The sequence below is a fragment of the Amia ocellicauda genome, chromosome 9 (assembly GCF_036373705.1).
Source record: "Amia ocellicauda isolate fAmiCal2 chromosome 9, fAmiCal2.hap1, whole genome shotgun sequence".
Taxonomy (NCBI): domain Eukaryota; kingdom Metazoa; phylum Chordata; class Actinopteri; order Amiiformes; family Amiidae; genus Amia; species Amia ocellicauda.
Genome location: NC_089858.1, coordinates 23,062,721 through 23,080,025, shown reverse-complemented (window position 1 = coordinate 23,080,025; position 17,305 = coordinate 23,062,721). Strand labels below are relative to the sequence as shown.

Genomic DNA, 17,305 nt, shown 5'->3' with positions numbered 1-17,305 from the left:
GGAGACTAACAAAGTGCTGTGCTTGTCTATGTGTGTGTTGTGTGTGTCCTTGGGGCTGCAGTGCTGCATTCAGGGGAGTATTACCTGTTTGAGTCAGACAGCGAGGAGGAGGAGGACCAGCTGGTAGATGAGAAGCCCCCTAGACAGAGTGCCTTCCAGGTGAGACATCCTCTTCCCTCCCAGAGCAAGGGCCTTACAGTATAAGTACATTAACTCAATAACAATAAACCTTCCTGGAAATATAGCAATTAAATATTTTATTGCATGAATCACTTGGAATCTTCCATTAAAGGTTAGAAACTGTTGCTACATGCTGAGCACAACATGCTCTCTGTAGTATGACCTTGCTGAAGTCGCCCCCTATTGCTCTTTGTACTCACAGCTGGCATACCAGGCCTGGGTGACCAATGCCAAGTTAGCTCTGAAGGAGAGACAGCGGCACCAGAGGGAGCTGCGCAAACTGGAGAGAGGCAGCAGCAGACAGGCCAGCTCTCAGACCTCAGGTCAGCTGACAGACACACTGACACTCTCACTGTGTTAGCACTTTCCCATACTCTCTCTCACACACACACACACACACACACACACATATACACACACACACACTCCACAACTTGTCCTAACCAGAGTTTCCCACATGCTTTCTTAATACTGAAATACATTATCTGTTTTATGGAAAAGACTTGTTTTTTTTCATGTTATAAGTGACCAAAAAAATTTGGAATAATCTGTGAATGGTTTATCTTTTGGTCTTTGCATACATTGGCTTTACTGTAATTGTTCACTGGCAATTTATGTCACAGGTGAAGGAAATGAGAGCGAAGCAGATGCTGGGGAAAGCACAGAGCAGGAAGGGGTGGGGCCAGGGGAGGAAGAAGGTAACTACTGAAAGTGTCCTAAAATATACGTTACATTTTTATAATTATTGATTAGCTGATGACATCATAGGCCAATTAAAAAAAGATAAAAGATTTTGATCTCAAAATTAAAAAGATACTCCTTATAATTAACATTTAGTGCAACTTTAGTGAAATCTCCCTTGCTTGTCCTGCCACCCCCAGAGAGGAGTGACATTGTGCAGAGGATCCTGGACATCCTCAAGTTCCTGTGGGTGCTCTTCCTGGCCATGGTAGATGGGATGACGCAGTGGCTCAATGCCCTGACCAAGCAGTATGTGGACACCTCTACTGTGCTGTGGATTGAACGTTATCTGATGAATCGCAACATCAGCCAGGTGACCCAGTGTATAACCATGAACTCTGAAAAATCTTGATAAGTTTGGTGTGTAAGACAGAATTTCAATGGATGTGTGATGTTTTTTGTGAGGTGTGTTGTTTGTTGTTACACTGTAACACATCTCTCAATGATTACGATTGTTTCTGTTTATAAGTTAATTCTTCCAGCGTGCAAGTTTCCCTGCACTTACCTGTATTTTCAAGGTGCTGCTCTCTCCCTGTCTCTGGCTCCTCCCTGACTCACTTTCTGTTTTTGAAACAGATGCCACAGGGGGAGGACGATCACAGCTCCCAGAACAGCGAGAGTCCCACAGTGGAGACGCGTCTGGATGAGCTGGACACTGACCACATCCTGAGCAGCAGCGCCACAGGGCAAGCACCACAAAGCCTGTTACTCCAGCACATACATATCCTGAAACCAACACACTGATCTGATTTCTAACCCTCAAACAATAACATCAGATTTCTCCCATTTGGTTGTAAACAATGCTAATCAGCTCTTTCTCCACAGTGGGGATTTGGAGGAGCTGATGGACACAGAGCAGACCACCCTTCAGAACATAGACTACTGTACCACATCCATGAGCTCAGAGCCCACCCTTGACCTGAAGCCGGAGCCAGACCCCCAGCCAAGTCTGCCCCCTCACAGGACCAGGACAGCCAGCGAGCTTCTCACTGACAGGTACCATTACAGAAGGTGGACAGTGCAGTCTAGAGAGAGCATTGGGAGCAACAGTCTCTCTCAGACAGGGGTTCATGTAAGGCTTCACCTCTGGTAAGCATAGTCTAGTTTAATTTCAATTTCAGCTTCCCTCCAAATTGCACACAGAGATATTGTGTTCCCGTGAAGCACACCTGTCAGTCCAAACACCTGTAGTGCTGCAGTGTCCTCTTCCTTGTGTTTCAGGCAGTTCTTTCTGGAGGAGCTGCAAGACTCTGAGCAGTTTTACTCCTCTCAAAACCGGGCGCTTAAGCTGCTTTTTGCTCTCTATAACCTCCTGGCTGCCAATTCTGAGCTGGTGTGTTACTTCATCATCGTGCTCAACAACATGGTGACCGCCTCTGTCATTTCGCTAGTCCTGCCCATCCTGATCTTCCTGTGGGCCATGCTGGCTGTTCCGCGGCCAGGGAAGACATTCTGGATGACGGCTATCATCTACACTGAGGTCAGTTGCCATCAGTACTAGAACTGCATCAAAAAAATGTAGATGAAAGTGTTTGCTTCTGATTAAAACTTGGAATCGAGTTCTCAATCCTGTGTTTCTCGGTTCTTCCCTTTTGCACGCTTGCTCTCTCTCTCTCTCTCTCTCTCTCTCTCTCTCGCCACCTTTGCACAGGTAATGGTGGTGGTGAAGTACTTGTTCCAGTTTGGGTTCTTCCCCTGGAACAGCAACCTAGAGACTACGATCAATGAGGGAAAGCCTTTCTTCCCACCACGCATCCTGGGGCTGGAGAAGACCGACAACTATATCCGTTATGACCTGATCCAGCTCTTCGCACTGTTTTTCCACCGCTCCCTGCTGCGGGTATGTGCCTCAAAGAAAATCATTACAGGAAGCAGGGAACCCAGGGTGAAGTGGTGAAGAGAAATTAGTTTTCACAGTGTTTAATAGATGTCCTTATTTCTCAATGTATTCCTATTGTATCATTCCTTTTCAAGACTTTAAAGCCACCGTAGATGATTTAATTGTCTTATTGTGATTGAAATTCATGGTTATTAATATATTTATGAAACATTATAGTAGGTTTTCATGAGTGAAGCTGAATTAAATTGCACTAACAAAGCCCACAGTAAGTCTGTTGTTAGTCATTGCATCTCTGTCTATGTTGTCTATGTAGCGTTATGGTCTGTGGGATGGTGATGGGAATCTGCAGGATAAAAAAAAGAAACCCCTGGAGACAAGTGGGGAAATTGAAAGAGCCCCTGAGGATCCTGATCCTGGCCACAGTCAATTAGAGGAAGCCAAAGCAGGACAGGATGAGAACATAGAACCAGAGCAGAGCCAAGATCTGTCCCCCAGGCCGGAACCCCCCGTCCCACCAGAGCGAGGGGAGAAGAAGAGGAGCAGTGTGCTGCGCTTCCGCAGGAAGAGACAGCAGGCCAAGGGTGAGCGGGAGCAGCATATTTCACACACACTGCAAGGAAACCCAGTAATGTTTGTTTTCTATATTGCCAATAACAGGCCCAATTATTGTATTATGGAAGGCTTACATGCTTCTCTTTTTCAAATTTAGACACCAAAGAACCGAAGGAGAGTTCAAAGTCAAAGAAAAAGTTGAAAGGAAACCGCAAGGAGTTGGCAAGCAAAAGGCTGAGAATGTTTGGCGAGAAGGTGAAGCTGCTTCTCCTCAGGATGTGAGTACTGACATCATCAAGGGCATTTGGAAAGCTGGCATCATTAAATCATTAAATAAACTGCATTTTAACATGCTGTGTGAATCCCTCAACACTGCCCTTTTTTTACCCGTGAACCATTTTAAGTCATGCAATTAGTGCATTGCTCACAATGATACTCTTACTGTGGAAGCCACAGTCCACTCTGCTGTTCTGTAATGACTCATGACTGAACATTTCCACTGCCTAATTTAACTACAACTATGGTTTTATCAGACTCAACACTAATTGCAGTCATTTATTTCAATTAATCTCTTTCAGGACACGCAGTGTTTACAGACCAGTCTATGGCTTCTTCAGTGACATCCTGCACACAGAGTACCGCGCAGCCACGGATGTTTATGCGCTGATGTTCCTGACAGACGTAATTGACTTCATCATCATTGTCTTTGGCTTCTGGGCATTTGGAGTGAGTACCATATCTGTTGATCAGTTTAATACCAACCCTACTAGTCAACAATGTCTTCTAAAGGGTTTCTCTTTCACCATCATAGGCTTTGTTCATTAAATATGTTGGACAGGGTGTATGAAGGGTCAGTCGTTACCATCACAACTATAAACAGAAAGCTCATTGGATCTCATACAGACAGAACAGTATCTTACCTGGGGTGTAGTTATAAGAAATGTAATCTGATTTTTTTTCCAACAGACATGAACTAGTACTAGGTTTACCCATATCAATCTCCAGTGATGAGCCTTATCTGTGTCTCTTGACTTGGTGTCTTCGACAGAAACATTCAGCAGCTGCAGACATTGCCTCCACACTGTCGGAGGACCAAGTCCCTGAGGCCTTCCTGGTGATGCTGCTCATTCAGTTCACCACTATGGTCATTGACCGTGCCCTCTACCTACGCAAGACGGTGCTGGGCAAACTGGTGTTTCAGGTCATACTGGTTTTCGGCATCCATCTCTGGATGTTCTTCATCCTGCCAGCTGTCACAGAGAGGTGAGGAGAGACACTGATCAGACAAGCAGAAACCTGATTACTTTCATTGCTATCTCACTCCTTCTGGAGAACATGGTGTGGATAACGCAACTTGTTTTTTTGGAACTGCAGGTGGAGAGATGGTTAAGGGCCTAACACCATGGCTGTGTAACTGCTAACCTAAATATTTTCAGCTACTAATGGATATTTCCCTTTCTTCTCTTCACAGGATGTTCAGTCAGAACCCAGTGGCCCAGCTCTGGTACTTTGTGAAATGTATCTACTTCTTCCTCTCTGCCTATCAGATACGCTGTGGCTATCCAACTCGCATTCTGGGGAACTTCCTCACCAAGAAATACAACCATCTCAATCTCTTCCTCTTCCAGGGGTGAGACTTTTCTGAATCTCTTGTCTGGTTAGATGTGAAGAAATATGAAGAATATAAGATTTGGTTTTAGAAATGTAGCAACATGCTTTGTTGTAAGTGACAGAGGGACAGAGGAGTGTTGGGATGTTAATATCTAGGTAATCTGTGGATTATTCAATCCAATATTCCAATGTTTTTTCCTTATTGGTAAAAAACTGGTTCTTATAGATTCTGCTATGAGTCCGCCCAAATTGTAGGTCTTTTGGGATCATTCCTTATGTGGCTGCAGGTTCCGTTTGGTGCCGTTCCTGGTGGAACTGCGAGCTGTGATGGACTGGGTGTGGACAGACACCACTCTGTCCCTCTCCAACTGGATGTGTGTTGAGGACATCTACGCCAATATCTTCATCATCAAGTGCAGCCGCGAGACTGAGAAGGTACACCGAACTGTGAATCTCCCCCAGACCTGTCTGCATGCTGTAAACCCCATTTGTGTACCTTTATCCTCAGGTTAAATTTAAATTTAAAGCCACAAATGTATCTGTTATGATTTCTAGGTTAGGTAGCTTGATTCAGATACCCCCAAAATCCTTTAAGATTGGGCTTATTTTGAAGAATGTGGAAAAATATGCATATTTTATTATTCTGCTCAGAAATACCCCCAGCCCAAGGGACAGAAGAAGAAGAAGATTGTGAAGTATGGGATGGGTGGACTCATCATTGTCTTCCTCATCTGCATCATCTGGTTCCCATTGCTGTTCATCTCATTGGTCAGATCTGTAGTGGGTGTGGTAAACCATCCTGTTGATGTCACAGTGACTGTCAAGTTGGGGGGCTATGAGGTAAATCATGTACATTTCTTACTGCTTCCATGCAGCGAGCATTTTACAGTATGATCATATTCAGCATTCAAGTTAATTCCTACCTTTACTGCAATAGAACACCTCCTTTCATAAAATATATCATTTATTTCTCCAGAATGCTTGTCAAAACATGACCTTATTATATTCAGATGTTTGTTAGGCTTTCTACTTTAAGTGAAATGGAGGTTTCATGATAATACATAGGGGTTCCCAGATACTCACATGTCCTTTCTGTCTTGCTCCTCAGCCCCTGTTCACCATGAGTGTGCAGCAGCAGTCTATCCAGCCATTCACTGAGGAGAACTACACCAGGCTCACAGAGAAATTCAGCCGTGAACCAGTGAGTGTACAGACACCCTCCACAGACCTAGCCTCAGGAACACTTTATAAAGTGTAAGAGTAGTAATATATCAATACATATTCAGAATTGGGACAAAAAAACAGTTTTTCTCAAAATATAATGTGTATTTTCACAAAACAAATGACAGGTGTAATAGAAACACACTGCCAAACTGCTCTGAAACAGGACCACAGGTTTCTTTTGGAAAGTGAACACATTTTATTGTTTTTTTTTGTGAACAAAAACTTTTTTTTTTTTAGTAGAAGTATACAGATTTCTCTTTTTCTTGCAGGTAGCGATGCAGTTCATTACTCTGTACAACTACGAGGACATCGTCAAAGCCAATATCGAGGGCAGCTCAGGGTCTGTGTGGCGCATCAGTCCCCCAAGCCGACAGGAATTGATCAAAGAGCTGCTGAGCAGTCTGGTTGACATGACATTGCGTTTCACCTGGAACTTTCAGAGGTCAGTCTTTGTGGAGAAGGTCACTGGTGCTGTTCCTCTCCTGTTTGTTTTATACAACAGTTTGACACCTTAAGCTCCTGTGTGTGACATATTGTGCACTATCAAGGTTACATTTTTTTAAGATGTTTTGAAATGATCTTAAGCTTTGGCAATTCATTAATATAATAGGTCGTTTTCTCTTGCTATTGTTATTGATTTGTTACTGATATAGCTGTGATGTATTTATTGACTAACTAAAGTAGAACGTCTTTATCCAGGGACAATCTTCAGTTGTGTACAATCAATAGACCAAATATACAAATCTAAAAAAATTATGAAGTAAAACGGTTGAAGAGCATCATTATATGATCCTTTGTGCAGATGATCAGTGTGTCTGTGATGTCTCTGCAGGGACCTGGGAAAGGGTGGCACAGTGGAGCACACCTCTGACAAGCACTCCATCTACTTGAAACCCAACGACCCTGTGCGAGCAGGCCTAGCCTCCCTGCTGCAGGGCAACAGCACTAAACCTGTGTACGTCATGCAAGACCATTGCCTTCCTTGGAACAACAGCACTGCATATAGAAGATATAGTACTCTTGTGTAGCATGCGTAGAATACTGTAATTATGTCTGATATGAAGATAACTGCTAAAACTCACTGTACAGAATGTACTAGACATACACTCTGTAACTACTGATCGTAGCCAACAAGTGTGACGTGGAATGCTTATTGAACTTTGCAAATGGAATATCAGTCAGCTCTGTGAGTCTAGACAAAAATGCAAATGTATATATCATGCAAAAGAGACTACTGTATTAGGCTAGTACTGCAGATATTAGTGACTCTTACTTTGAACCTCTTGATAACAGCAACCAAAAGACACTGTTCCTTTTGTGACTTGTTTTGTATTACAGGCGTGTCCAGCACATGTTTCCAAAGTACATCAGGGCACCAAATGGAGCAGAAGCCAAACCTGTCAGTCAGCTGTATCCAGGTGAAGGAGAAAGTTACAGTACTTCAGAATAGCCTTTACCTTCTACGCTTTGTCTCAGGCTGGAGTGAGGGGGGGACAAATTAATTGAATTATACCTGATTATAATTGTGGATTATTTGATAGATTTGATAGATGTGTATGTTTATACTAGAAATGCATGGGTGAAGGCTACTTTTTCTATGTAATGTGAGTACATTATTTATGATGCATTAATAGCACTAATAGCACTGGTGCTGTTCTCTGACACAATTGTTGTTCTGATGTTGTGTTTAACCTTGGTGTTGATGCCAGATGATGAGTCTAGCTACTTGGATGTGAACCTGACTCTGAATGGCAGCACAGTGCTGGAGTGGTGGGATATTCACATTGCTGACTGTAACCCCTCTGAGGAGAACTGTGGGGTTCTGCCCATGATCATCTTCAATGACAAGGTCAGCCCTCCCAGTCTGGGCTTCCTGGCCGGATACGGGTACGCAACTCTTTACTTCACTCCAGTTCTCCTCCAATAATAACATATTGGATTGTGTTTGTGTTTTCACTTGCTTTTTCTGTATGTTTTTAACATTTTTAAGGACTCTTGGAAGATTGGCCCTTGGGTTAAAATCCTAATCAAATGGAAAAAAATCTAAATCAGCTATCACAGGACATTTCAAGTGCTATGATTGTGTGCTGTTCAGTGTTTACTGTCTGATCATCATCTGGCTTTGCAGATGGCTCACACTCCTTCTTCTGTTTCTAGGATCATGGGGCTATATGTGTCAGTGGTGCTGGTTATCGGGAAGTTCGTGCGCGGCTTCTTCAGTGAGATCTCACACTCCATCATGTTTGAGGAGCTGCCTAGTGTGGACCGCATCCTCAAACTGTGCACAGATATCTTCCTGGTTCGGGAAACCGGGGAGCTGGAGCTGGAGGAGGAGCTGTACTCCAAACTCATCTTCCTGTACCGCTCACCTGAAACCATGATCAAGTGGACCCGGGAAAAGGACTAGGCCCGGGACAACCCCCAGGCCAACCAACCTATTGCCCCCACCTCACCAGAGGAGTGTTGCAGGCTGTGACACTCACAGTTTGTTAAAAAAAGAGCCGTGGCCTGAACTTCCTGCCAAGAACTGTAAAAGCAGTGCAAGTGGCTCCTTCTGCCTTCTGCTGTGCTGCTCACAAATACTGACAGCTGGAGAACAGATAGCTTAATATCATTGTTTTATATAAAGAAATCATTGATGACTGCCACTCAACACTAGTTAGTGAGTGGGGATCACAAGAATTCACACTTCATGGCAATGATAACAAAGAACAGCTTGGTGCTTTCCTTGGTTGAGACCAACTTTTGTTTCCTTTTTTCTCCATTTCTGAAACATGACCTTTAGGCCCTGAGTGGAATTTACCTCTGACCTAGAGGAACGCAGCTCTGATCTCTATTGACGGGGAGTTATGGCAGTTCAGTAGGGCTGTTGACATAATGGAATAGGAAACAGTGAAATAAGGGCTGGGCAGGGCTGGAGGATGCTCAGTCTGGACATGTCTTTCTTAGGCCTGCTCATAATAACAATGGACAAGTATTGAAAAGATTGATTCTGATCACAGACGACAGAGTAGCATCTTAGCTATTCGCTATTCTAACACTATAATCAAAGACCTTTTTCTATTATCATAATATAAAAAAATGTTCACCCTGGAAAAAAAAAAAAAGCTTCAAAGCTTCAAATTAAAATGTTGCATGTCGGATATTGAGACTCAAAAGTGAGATTTTTAAGACTTGAATTGTTGTAAAGACCTATGCAAAACATACATGTTGGACTCTCACATAGACTGTCTAGAAGAAACATGTTTTTTTTTCTGACTCTCATACCAATATATTTTTTTTATTGGTTATTTTTAACTCCATTCCTTAGTGCAAAACTAAATGTCACAAGACTTGGTCATGTGAGACTTGGTAACAGTGGGAGAGCAGTAATTGGATGTGAAAGGTATTGAAATGTTGACACATTAGTGGAATGGGCCTTGGATGTTTACATGCTGGAATAGTTTTATTTAAATTGTAATAAACAAGAAAGCAATACTTTGAGATAGCACAGTACCACTACATTGGTACCATTGTTTTGTATATTTTTTACCATGCCGCAACATGGCTCGTCTTTTACCTAGTCAAATACATATGAATATTTTTTATAATCATGTTATGTTCAGATAAATGAGAGTAACTTCAGCAGAAGGACATGGGTAGCTGCGTGAAGTTTCAAATGCAAGGGTATTCCTAATTTCTCAATAACCACATCTCAGATCAGTGAATGACTATATAGTTTATTTTCAGAAATAAATTAAAACCATGTACATCTGTATCTCTGGCTTTCAAACTAAGATTTGCTGAATGTGTTAAGTTATAATGAAGTGACCTTGCTAATAAATTACATTTGTCCTCTTCTACCTGCAATATTTTATTAGAGCATATTTTAACCCTAACCACTACATAGCAGACAATACAGAAATAAAATAGTATTTAATTACATGTGTTTAAAAGCCTGATTAAGACAATTTAACATAATAAAAACATGTTTATTAAATTCAACAATATAGAAAACAATGAGTTTGGAGGAGAGGAGTTATTTTCCATCTCTTCCCACCTTTGGTTTTTTAATAAAATCTGCAGGATGGTTTAGGGGGAAATACAAAATTGAAACATTTTAAAAAGTCACATATTTGCAATTATAATTAACTGGAGCATATTGTGATCTTAAATATTCAGGTAAGCTTGAAGACATCCATCTGACATGAGAAATAAAATGTTGCTGCATCCCAGTGGTTCCATCACTTATATAAAGCTCCTTCTCTCTGCAAAACCAAAAATACTGGTTCAGGTTAATACAGAGGTCATCCAGATGTCTAAACAAGCGCCATCTATACACTGGTCAGCGGTCCGGCTGGAGATCCTCAGGCAGCATCACAATCCTCGTCAGGGTCCAGAAGGAACTCGCTGATCTCCTCTTTCATCTGAGCCCTAGACACAAAAACACATGAGGCTCAGCGCGCTACCGCACCCCACTGCACACGTCAAGTGGGGACCTACTTAGTTCTTCATTAATACTGTTATAATTATCATGGGTATAGTTGAATTCCTTTACAGTGTTCACCCCCCCATCCAAAAATAAACTAAAGTACCTCCTCCTCCTGCGATCAGCTTCCGATACAATGTACTGAGGTAGTTCGTTTACAGAGCTCTGTTGAATACAAAAAGAAGCCGGTGTTGATTGAAAAAAACTGACAGTTATTACTCAGAGTGTTGAGACTCTGAAATGTTACAATCAAAAGAGGCAACTGAGGTCCTCTGTCCACCTGTTCTTCCCTCACCATGTCTTTGATGATCAGTCTGCAGCTGTAACACAGCAGGCTTTGAAGGTCATGGGTGACGGGGGTCCTGAAATTGAGCACAGATTTCATTAGTGATATATGACAGCAGATAAACAAGACGAATATGAAAAATCTGTGAAATTCAGTTACTGTAACAAATCTTTTCACAATAGAAACGTTTCACTGTACAATATCCAGTGTATACGGAGTCAAATGTTCAAACATCCCCCATAAAAAACCTCAACACAGAGCCACAACATTATTTTGAGAAAGCTTCCTTGCAGTTCAGAGCTGGGGTAAGATGACTACCCAAAAGCTGACTGGAATCTAGTATTCTACAAAGATACGTAGTAAAACTGTTTTATGGAACCAACAGCAGCCATTAATGGAGCTCAAAGGTACCTGTCCACAGAGCAGCAGCCACCGCCTGTGGCCCCACAGATGTCAGCCTGCCCTCCTCCAGTGCAACAGCACTGCTGACCTGGCAACACGGGGCTTTGGCCCAGCTCAGGGGGCTTCTTCTGAGAGAGCTTCTCTGAGATCAAGGTAGCGTGGAAGGCAGAGGCCTCTTCTGCAAAACAAAGACATGAGACGTTTTCATGAGGAAACCACTGTGCAACAAAATCAATAATTTCATAGTTGCGAGTTATCAGATCAAAAGCATTTTTTTTTTTTTTTTGCATTGCCAACCTGGACACAACTGGAATGATTTGAACATTAAGAAGTCTTTGAGTGTGTAAATCACAGTTGATCATCTCATTCCAACCACAGAAACAAACAAGAACAAGATGGAGTGCTGAACCAGCTGTGTACAGTGTAGGAAATGTAATCCTATGTCTATGGGTGGTCTTAATTTTGTTAGCATGTTATACATAAACATTGTTGAACTATAGTGCCCCTCCATATTGCGTTCCATTTGTTGTTTTGAAATACAAGAGTAACACACAACTTGTACTGTCCCTTATGGTTGTTGTTTGTTTCATTCAAACCTGATCCTTCAGGGTCTCTCGCCTACCTCCACTTGTGTCCAGAGTACAGAGACACAGCAAGCACTTCTCAGTCTGCTCCTTGTCAGCACTCGTTCGTGGGCAGGCCGTGATCAGCTTCTCGCTAGTCCTGACAACAGAGGTGTCCAGAGCAGAGGTGTCAAATCACATCTGTACAATTCAGCTCCAAAGGAAGAATCACTATCGTTGGCTCAAGTCCATTTTCTAGTATTGTATTTAATAAGCACACATAACCCCGGAACAGGAATAGTACATTACACTAGCATGCAATCCACTTGCAAGACATTTCCAGGATTTTCCACCATCAAATCATTTCTCTTTACACTTCCTAATGCCACGACACCAGGTGACTGTCTTCTGATAAAGTTGCTTCATTCTCTGCAATTACCTGTAAATGGTGCTGACAGTGGAGGGGAACTCGGCTTGAAGTTTATTGACGAAGCTCTCAGTCAGGCGTTGAATGCTGGCTTTCTCGGGAGCCTGGGAAAAGAGCAACTGCAACATGTCAAACCAGATCTTAATCTTAACAGAGTGTGATTTTAGACCGGCGGCACAATTTCACTTCAAAGAAATTCGTGACATGTTTTGAAACTCTTAACAAAGGGATGGTGCTTAACTATATCTGCCCCAATGTCTGGAGTTCACTGTTCATTAGGTTGATTATACGGTGTATGTGTACACTGGGAACCACTCGATCTATTACTTTATCTTTCTCTGTTAAAAGAAGCAACTATTTTTAGTGCTTTATAAAAAAACAGAGGAATTAAATGTCTGACAGCACAAGAGAGCAAAGAAGAGAGAGGCAGAGAGCCACACAGAGTGATAGCAAAAACACAGCACTGTGGAGGATTAGTCTTTCCGAGATTAAGTGCGATTTTCCCCACGGGCCTAAACCTCTGACCGGAGCCTTGTGAAGGCGAGAGCACCAGTGACAGTAACAGAAGCTGGCAGCTCTGTGGTTCCCCTCTCCAGGGCAGTTGTGGAGAAGGCAGGAGAGTATTCGTGTCTTGTTTTCAAAACCATCTACCGGAAGAACCAGTGTGTGTGTGTCTGTGTGTGTGTGTGTGTGTGTGTGTGTGTGTGTGTGTATAATAATGGTTTCAAAATAATGGTTTTGAAAAACAAATACTTCTGAGACTATAAATTTCAAATATGAATTATTGTCATCATTACAATAAAATAAGATTCTTGAATATTTTGTTTAATATGACTTTTATGAATTACACAAATGAGTAAATTGTTTATTTGTTCCAAATGTATCATGTACTGATATTTTACTTAATGTGCATTATTCTTCTTGTGGGCAATTGAAAAAAGGACAAAAGGGTTAAAAAGACGATTAAAAAGCAAATTATGTGAAAAATAAATTATCTTTAAAGGCATGACATTTAAGAAAACTGCAGAATATAACAACAACATAACACATGAAATGGGAGCATTTTATCAAACAGATATATGTAATTAACAGTTTTATATAAAGAATTTACAAACCTCCAAGCACTTACCTTTTATTCTCTTAGTTCATACACAGGATGTAGTTTCATAAAAATATTCATACACGTTAAGATGGTGAAACTGAATATGTCTGTTAAATCAGCCAACTAAAATGTACCCATAATAGCTGCATGATATAAAATGATATGAAAATATATCTTTGGTTCACAATTTTCAGGTTTTCTCACTCGCATTGAGGTTTGAGCTAATTCACGATGCTATTGTAAACATCAAATCAAACTCTAGAGACCACCTTGAGATCTTACCTTAGTGTCTAGGCCAGGAATGAAAACAGATGGGACCTTAAACATTTTATTGTAGAATGCAATCTCCTTAGAAGAGTACTCCCTCATGGGCCGGACTATGGCTATGTCTCCATATCGGGGATCTGAGAAACCCTTTAAAGAGATTAAATAAAACAGTCTTTAATATACTCATTACACCCATCGTCTAATATCTACCGAAACCTTTCAATTTAAAATGTCTCATGACAAAAGATAAAAATTCTCTCACCCCCTGCCACATATCTTTTAAATTTTAGAAAACATATCAATTCTGGAGGTTCTAAATTCTAGACTGATTCTAAATTTTCACAGAAAGGCTTTGTCTGTATTTCTGGCCTTTCTACTGCCTCTTTTGACAGAGCACCCCCTTGTGGCCATTTCTACTCCTCACCGTGTCCATGGCCAGAGACGCCCCTCGGCCTAGGGAGATGTTGCTTAGGAGCTTCACAGCCAGGCGAGAGCAGCTGTCTCCCATCATGACCTTGGCGTAACCGTGTGCCCTCGCCGTGTGCACGATCAGGTGGTGCCTGATATAAAAAGAAATCCGATCTGAGGTTAATAGTTCTGGTTACAAGAAAAATCCCACTTATGAGGTCTTCTCACCCAATAACACCATCATAATCTGTAATCTTGTTTTCCCACTATACAGTTCAGACACAGCAAATGTAATTTCATGAATTCAACAATCAGAAACCGGATTAAATAATCTATCCAGTGCTATACAGCTCTTGCAAAATGGGCTATTCAATTCTCTCGCTGACGGATGAAGCTATGCTTGTTTAAAACAGTAATTGGAGGACAGCTTCAGCCTTTATGATGATATCTTTAGATGTGGTGTGGTAAGCCAGCATTTTTCTTTCCCACACACCCTACTGAATCATGCTACAATTACTGAGTGGTCTTGTGCAATTAAATGTGGAATACTGTTGCAATCACTCACTGGCAGTGTGGATCTCAACATAAAAATGCTAAATAAAATGAGGCTTTCAGATAAATATATGTTTTTATTTCATTAAAAGTTATAAACTCCAGACCCTAAACTTGCTGGTTGACTTGAATCACCTCAATGTCTGCAGCAGCTCCTCCTTTGCTGTCAGAGTCCTAACAGAGGCCAGCAGTCTCTCTACAGCCTGGGTCTGCTCAGGAGTGACAGGAAGTCTCCCACCGGAAACTCTTCCATCCTGGACTGACAGCTCAGAGAGTCTGGTCTGGGCTCCCATCAGTGAAGGATCCTCGGCCTCAGAAATACATCTCATCTCCCTTTGTGTGCTTGTACTGTGCTGGATGAACCTCTCCACAGCAGCCTTATAACACCCCTCTATCCTCTCCGGGACAGAGGGCACACACTGCAGGACAGAATTGGGCAGACCAAACACCTAGCAAAGAAAGCAAAATGTGCATATTACAAAACATGTTTTAAATGCTAGAAGTAGAAGTTATTAACCTTAGAACGAAAACAAGGCAGACACCAAAGAGAGCACATCAGCTTTTTTAATTGTGTCCTGAATCATACAAGATTGTGTGCTCCACGGGGAAGGATCTACTGCAAGATATTGTAAATAACACCTGCAATGATCAAAATATTATATTTCAGTAATCAAGGCAGTTAATCAAGTGCATGTTCCATAAGAAGATAATGGAATTATAATAACTATTAAAGATATTAAATGTTTTAACATCAAAACAGCTATTACAAGGGGGGGGGAAGGGCTGCAAATTGTTCCTATCAGGAAACACATTCCTAAAATACCGGTCCAGCATCTCTGCTCACCTCCTCCAGGTGTACAATGTAGAAAGGGTACCCTGTGGCTGAGAATATGGACTCCAGCTGGGATATCTTTCCAATTCTCTCTTCTGGGCTCTGACCTGTAGCAGCTCCTTCTGTAAAATACAAAAGGAAAGTTGGAAAATGTCCCCCATGGTTTACAATTGCCAGACAATTACCAATGTTCAACTAAAAAAAATATAACAGCTGTTTTTTGTGTTTGTTTGTGTTTTACCAGAAGCTTTCCAATCAAAACTCAAAAGCAAGCATTAGATTTCTAATTCCTGGGGTAACAAGTGGGAATTTACAAGATACTGCCAATGAGGTTGTAATTTAATTCTGGGCTAAGTGTATACCATAAATGTGGAAGAATTCCACTGGCTATGTTGCATTTCTAAAACATCAAACCCACTGTAAAATTATTATTAAATGTGGATGAAAAAAAAAACATTATTAGAGAAAACACACTAATTTAATTACATTACCATCTATGTAGACTATTCCAGGTGTAAATCTTAATTTCTTTGGTGCATCACGACTCAGACCCTGACAAAACAAAATGTTTTAGTTTAAGAAACTTTCAATAAAAATAAACGTACATGCTTTTTTTTTGTAAATGGCATTATTCTTTAATAGAGCTAAATATCACAAATAGTTTGACTATATATACACATCATCCTCTGATATTAATATAACCAAATAGTTGATTGAATTCAACAGTGGTGTTAAGGAATTTTGGAGCAAAGGGTGTTCTGACTGTACCCACAAAATACTGTGCAAATCTCCTGAAAACAAAAACACTAGTGTATTACCTGTTGAACCTGGAAGAGCATGGAGCTGGAGGCAGGACCACCTGACAAAGCCAGGAGAACCTAGTCCACAAAGAAAAAGCATCAGTAACAGTGTCTGTAAAAAACATTCAGGGATGGAAAACAAATAAACATATCGTCCGCTCACCTTCTCTCCAGGAAAAATAAGACGGTTTTTCCCCAGCATGGCCCGGAATTTATGCACAAAGTACTCTTTAAAGCAATCCCTGGATTACAAAGAATACAGTTAATTGAGCTGTAAATAAAGTGATATTGTGCACATTTAATTAAAAAGAACCTCAAACGAAGCAGATGACATACGGCAAATGAAGGTGATATACTTCATGTAAAATAAAGTTATAGGTACCATATGAGTTCTTTATTTGTCTGAAAAAGTCTTGCACTGTACCTGCAAAAACCATCTCCCGCTCGGATGATCAGCACCGCCGAGACCTCGTTACATTTCACGCATTTCTGGGAAACACTAGAATTAAAATAACAGGTATAGAATTAATAACGTCACTTCATAGTCTTCCAAATATACCTTACGAAAATGAACTACAGATCAGAGTATTATATTGCCTTTACCTTAGAACGGTTCTGTTTTTCAATTGATCATCTTTATATTCCTCGTCCACTTGACACATGGCTTGATTTGTTTTTGGGACCCTGTTCTGTAACGTAAAAAGCTATCTGACAGACCTGACTGCTTTGGCAGTTCGTAGAATCAATATTTGGCTCAGAACTCATGCATGTGTTATAAAATAAGAATCACTCGATTTCAGATAGAAATACAGTGTAATCACTATCCTAACCTCATGTGCATGCTTGAAATCTACACAATATTGTGGAATTGAAGTAATCTGTGGACAACGGCGCGCTTTTTGATGACGTCAGAGCAATCCTAAAGCGCACTGTTTCGTGAAGTTTTTAGAGACAGCCATTGCAACCGAGTAGAGAACCGTGGGGGAAAAAATGTTCCATTACAGCGTAATATGAGATTTAACTAAAAGCAGGGCATCGCTAAAAGCTGGA

At 41.2% G+C, this 17,305-nt stretch overlaps 2 protein-coding genes across 3 annotated transcripts in view; one reads left to right on the top strand and one right to left on the bottom strand.

Annotated features, from left to right (window-relative positions):
- The window catches only part of piezo1 (piezo type mechanosensitive ion channel component 1 (Er blood group)), a 71,919-nt gene extending 61,931 nt beyond the window's left edge, over nucleotides 1-9,988 (top strand). Inside the window, exons 31-51 of the mRNA XM_066713742.1 lie at nucleotides 62-159; nucleotides 383-503; nucleotides 804-878; nucleotides 1,062-1,234; nucleotides 1,498-1,607; nucleotides 1,747-1,917; nucleotides 2,143-2,401; nucleotides 2,573-2,761; nucleotides 3,075-3,342; nucleotides 3,471-3,591; nucleotides 3,892-4,039; nucleotides 4,362-4,576; nucleotides 4,785-4,943; nucleotides 5,212-5,359; nucleotides 5,576-5,764; nucleotides 6,033-6,125; nucleotides 6,418-6,590; nucleotides 6,981-7,103; nucleotides 7,487-7,566; nucleotides 7,858-8,035; nucleotides 8,306-9,988. Of these exons, the coding sequence (XP_066569839.1) occupies nucleotides 62-159; nucleotides 383-503; nucleotides 804-878; nucleotides 1,062-1,234; nucleotides 1,498-1,607; nucleotides 1,747-1,917; nucleotides 2,143-2,401; nucleotides 2,573-2,761; nucleotides 3,075-3,342; nucleotides 3,471-3,591; nucleotides 3,892-4,039; nucleotides 4,362-4,576; nucleotides 4,785-4,943; nucleotides 5,212-5,359; nucleotides 5,576-5,764; nucleotides 6,033-6,125; nucleotides 6,418-6,590; nucleotides 6,981-7,103; nucleotides 7,487-7,566; nucleotides 7,858-8,035; nucleotides 8,306-8,555 (3,341 nt within the window). The 3' untranslated portion in view covers nucleotides 8,556-9,988. The remainder of the gene's footprint in view (nucleotides 1-61; nucleotides 160-382; nucleotides 504-803; nucleotides 879-1,061; nucleotides 1,235-1,497; nucleotides 1,608-1,746; nucleotides 1,918-2,142; nucleotides 2,402-2,572; nucleotides 2,762-3,074; nucleotides 3,343-3,470; nucleotides 3,592-3,891; nucleotides 4,040-4,361; nucleotides 4,577-4,784; nucleotides 4,944-5,211; nucleotides 5,360-5,575; nucleotides 5,765-6,032; nucleotides 6,126-6,417; nucleotides 6,591-6,980; nucleotides 7,104-7,486; nucleotides 7,567-7,857; nucleotides 8,036-8,305) is intronic.
- Nucleotides 9,848-17,292, bottom strand: ctu2 (cytosolic thiouridylase subunit 2 homolog (S. pombe)). Of its 2 annotated transcripts, none has more exons than XM_066713755.1 (15): nucleotides 16,859-17,292; nucleotides 16,680-16,754; nucleotides 16,419-16,497; nucleotides 16,274-16,333; nucleotides 15,947-16,007; nucleotides 15,468-15,577; nucleotides 14,759-15,072; nucleotides 14,088-14,223; nucleotides 13,679-13,810; nucleotides 12,307-12,398; nucleotides 11,927-12,027; nucleotides 11,314-11,482; nucleotides 10,912-10,978; nucleotides 10,723-10,781; nucleotides 9,848-10,561 (listed from the first exon to the last, which is right to left on the bottom strand). In XM_066713755.1, exons 1-15 carry the CDS (start codon nucleotides 16,915-16,917, stop codon nucleotides 10,495-10,497), a joined length of 1,581 nt encoding a protein of 526 aa, XP_066569852.1. In that variant the 5' UTR covers nucleotides 16,918-17,292; the 3' UTR covers nucleotides 9,848-10,494. The 2 variants fall into 2 exon arrangements, with proteins under 2 accessions (XP_066569852.1, XP_066569853.1); XM_066713756.1 differs by having other exon boundaries at nucleotides 15,468-15,574.
- Between the last annotated feature and the right edge of the window lie 13 nt (nucleotides 17,293-17,305).

Coding starts and splice junctions, on each gene's coding strand:
- ctu2 (XM_066713755.1), bottom strand. CDS start 16,917: ATGTGTCAAGTGGACGAGGAATATAAAGATGATCAATTGAAAAACAGA. Junction 16,334..16,418: donor TTATTTTTCCTGGAGAGAAG/GTGAGCGGACGA, acceptor TTTGTGGACTAG/GTTCTCCTGGCTTTGTCAGG. Junction 10,782..10,911: donor GACTGATCATCAAAGACATG/GTGAGGGAAGAA, acceptor TGTATTCAACAG/AGCTCTGTAAACGAACTACC.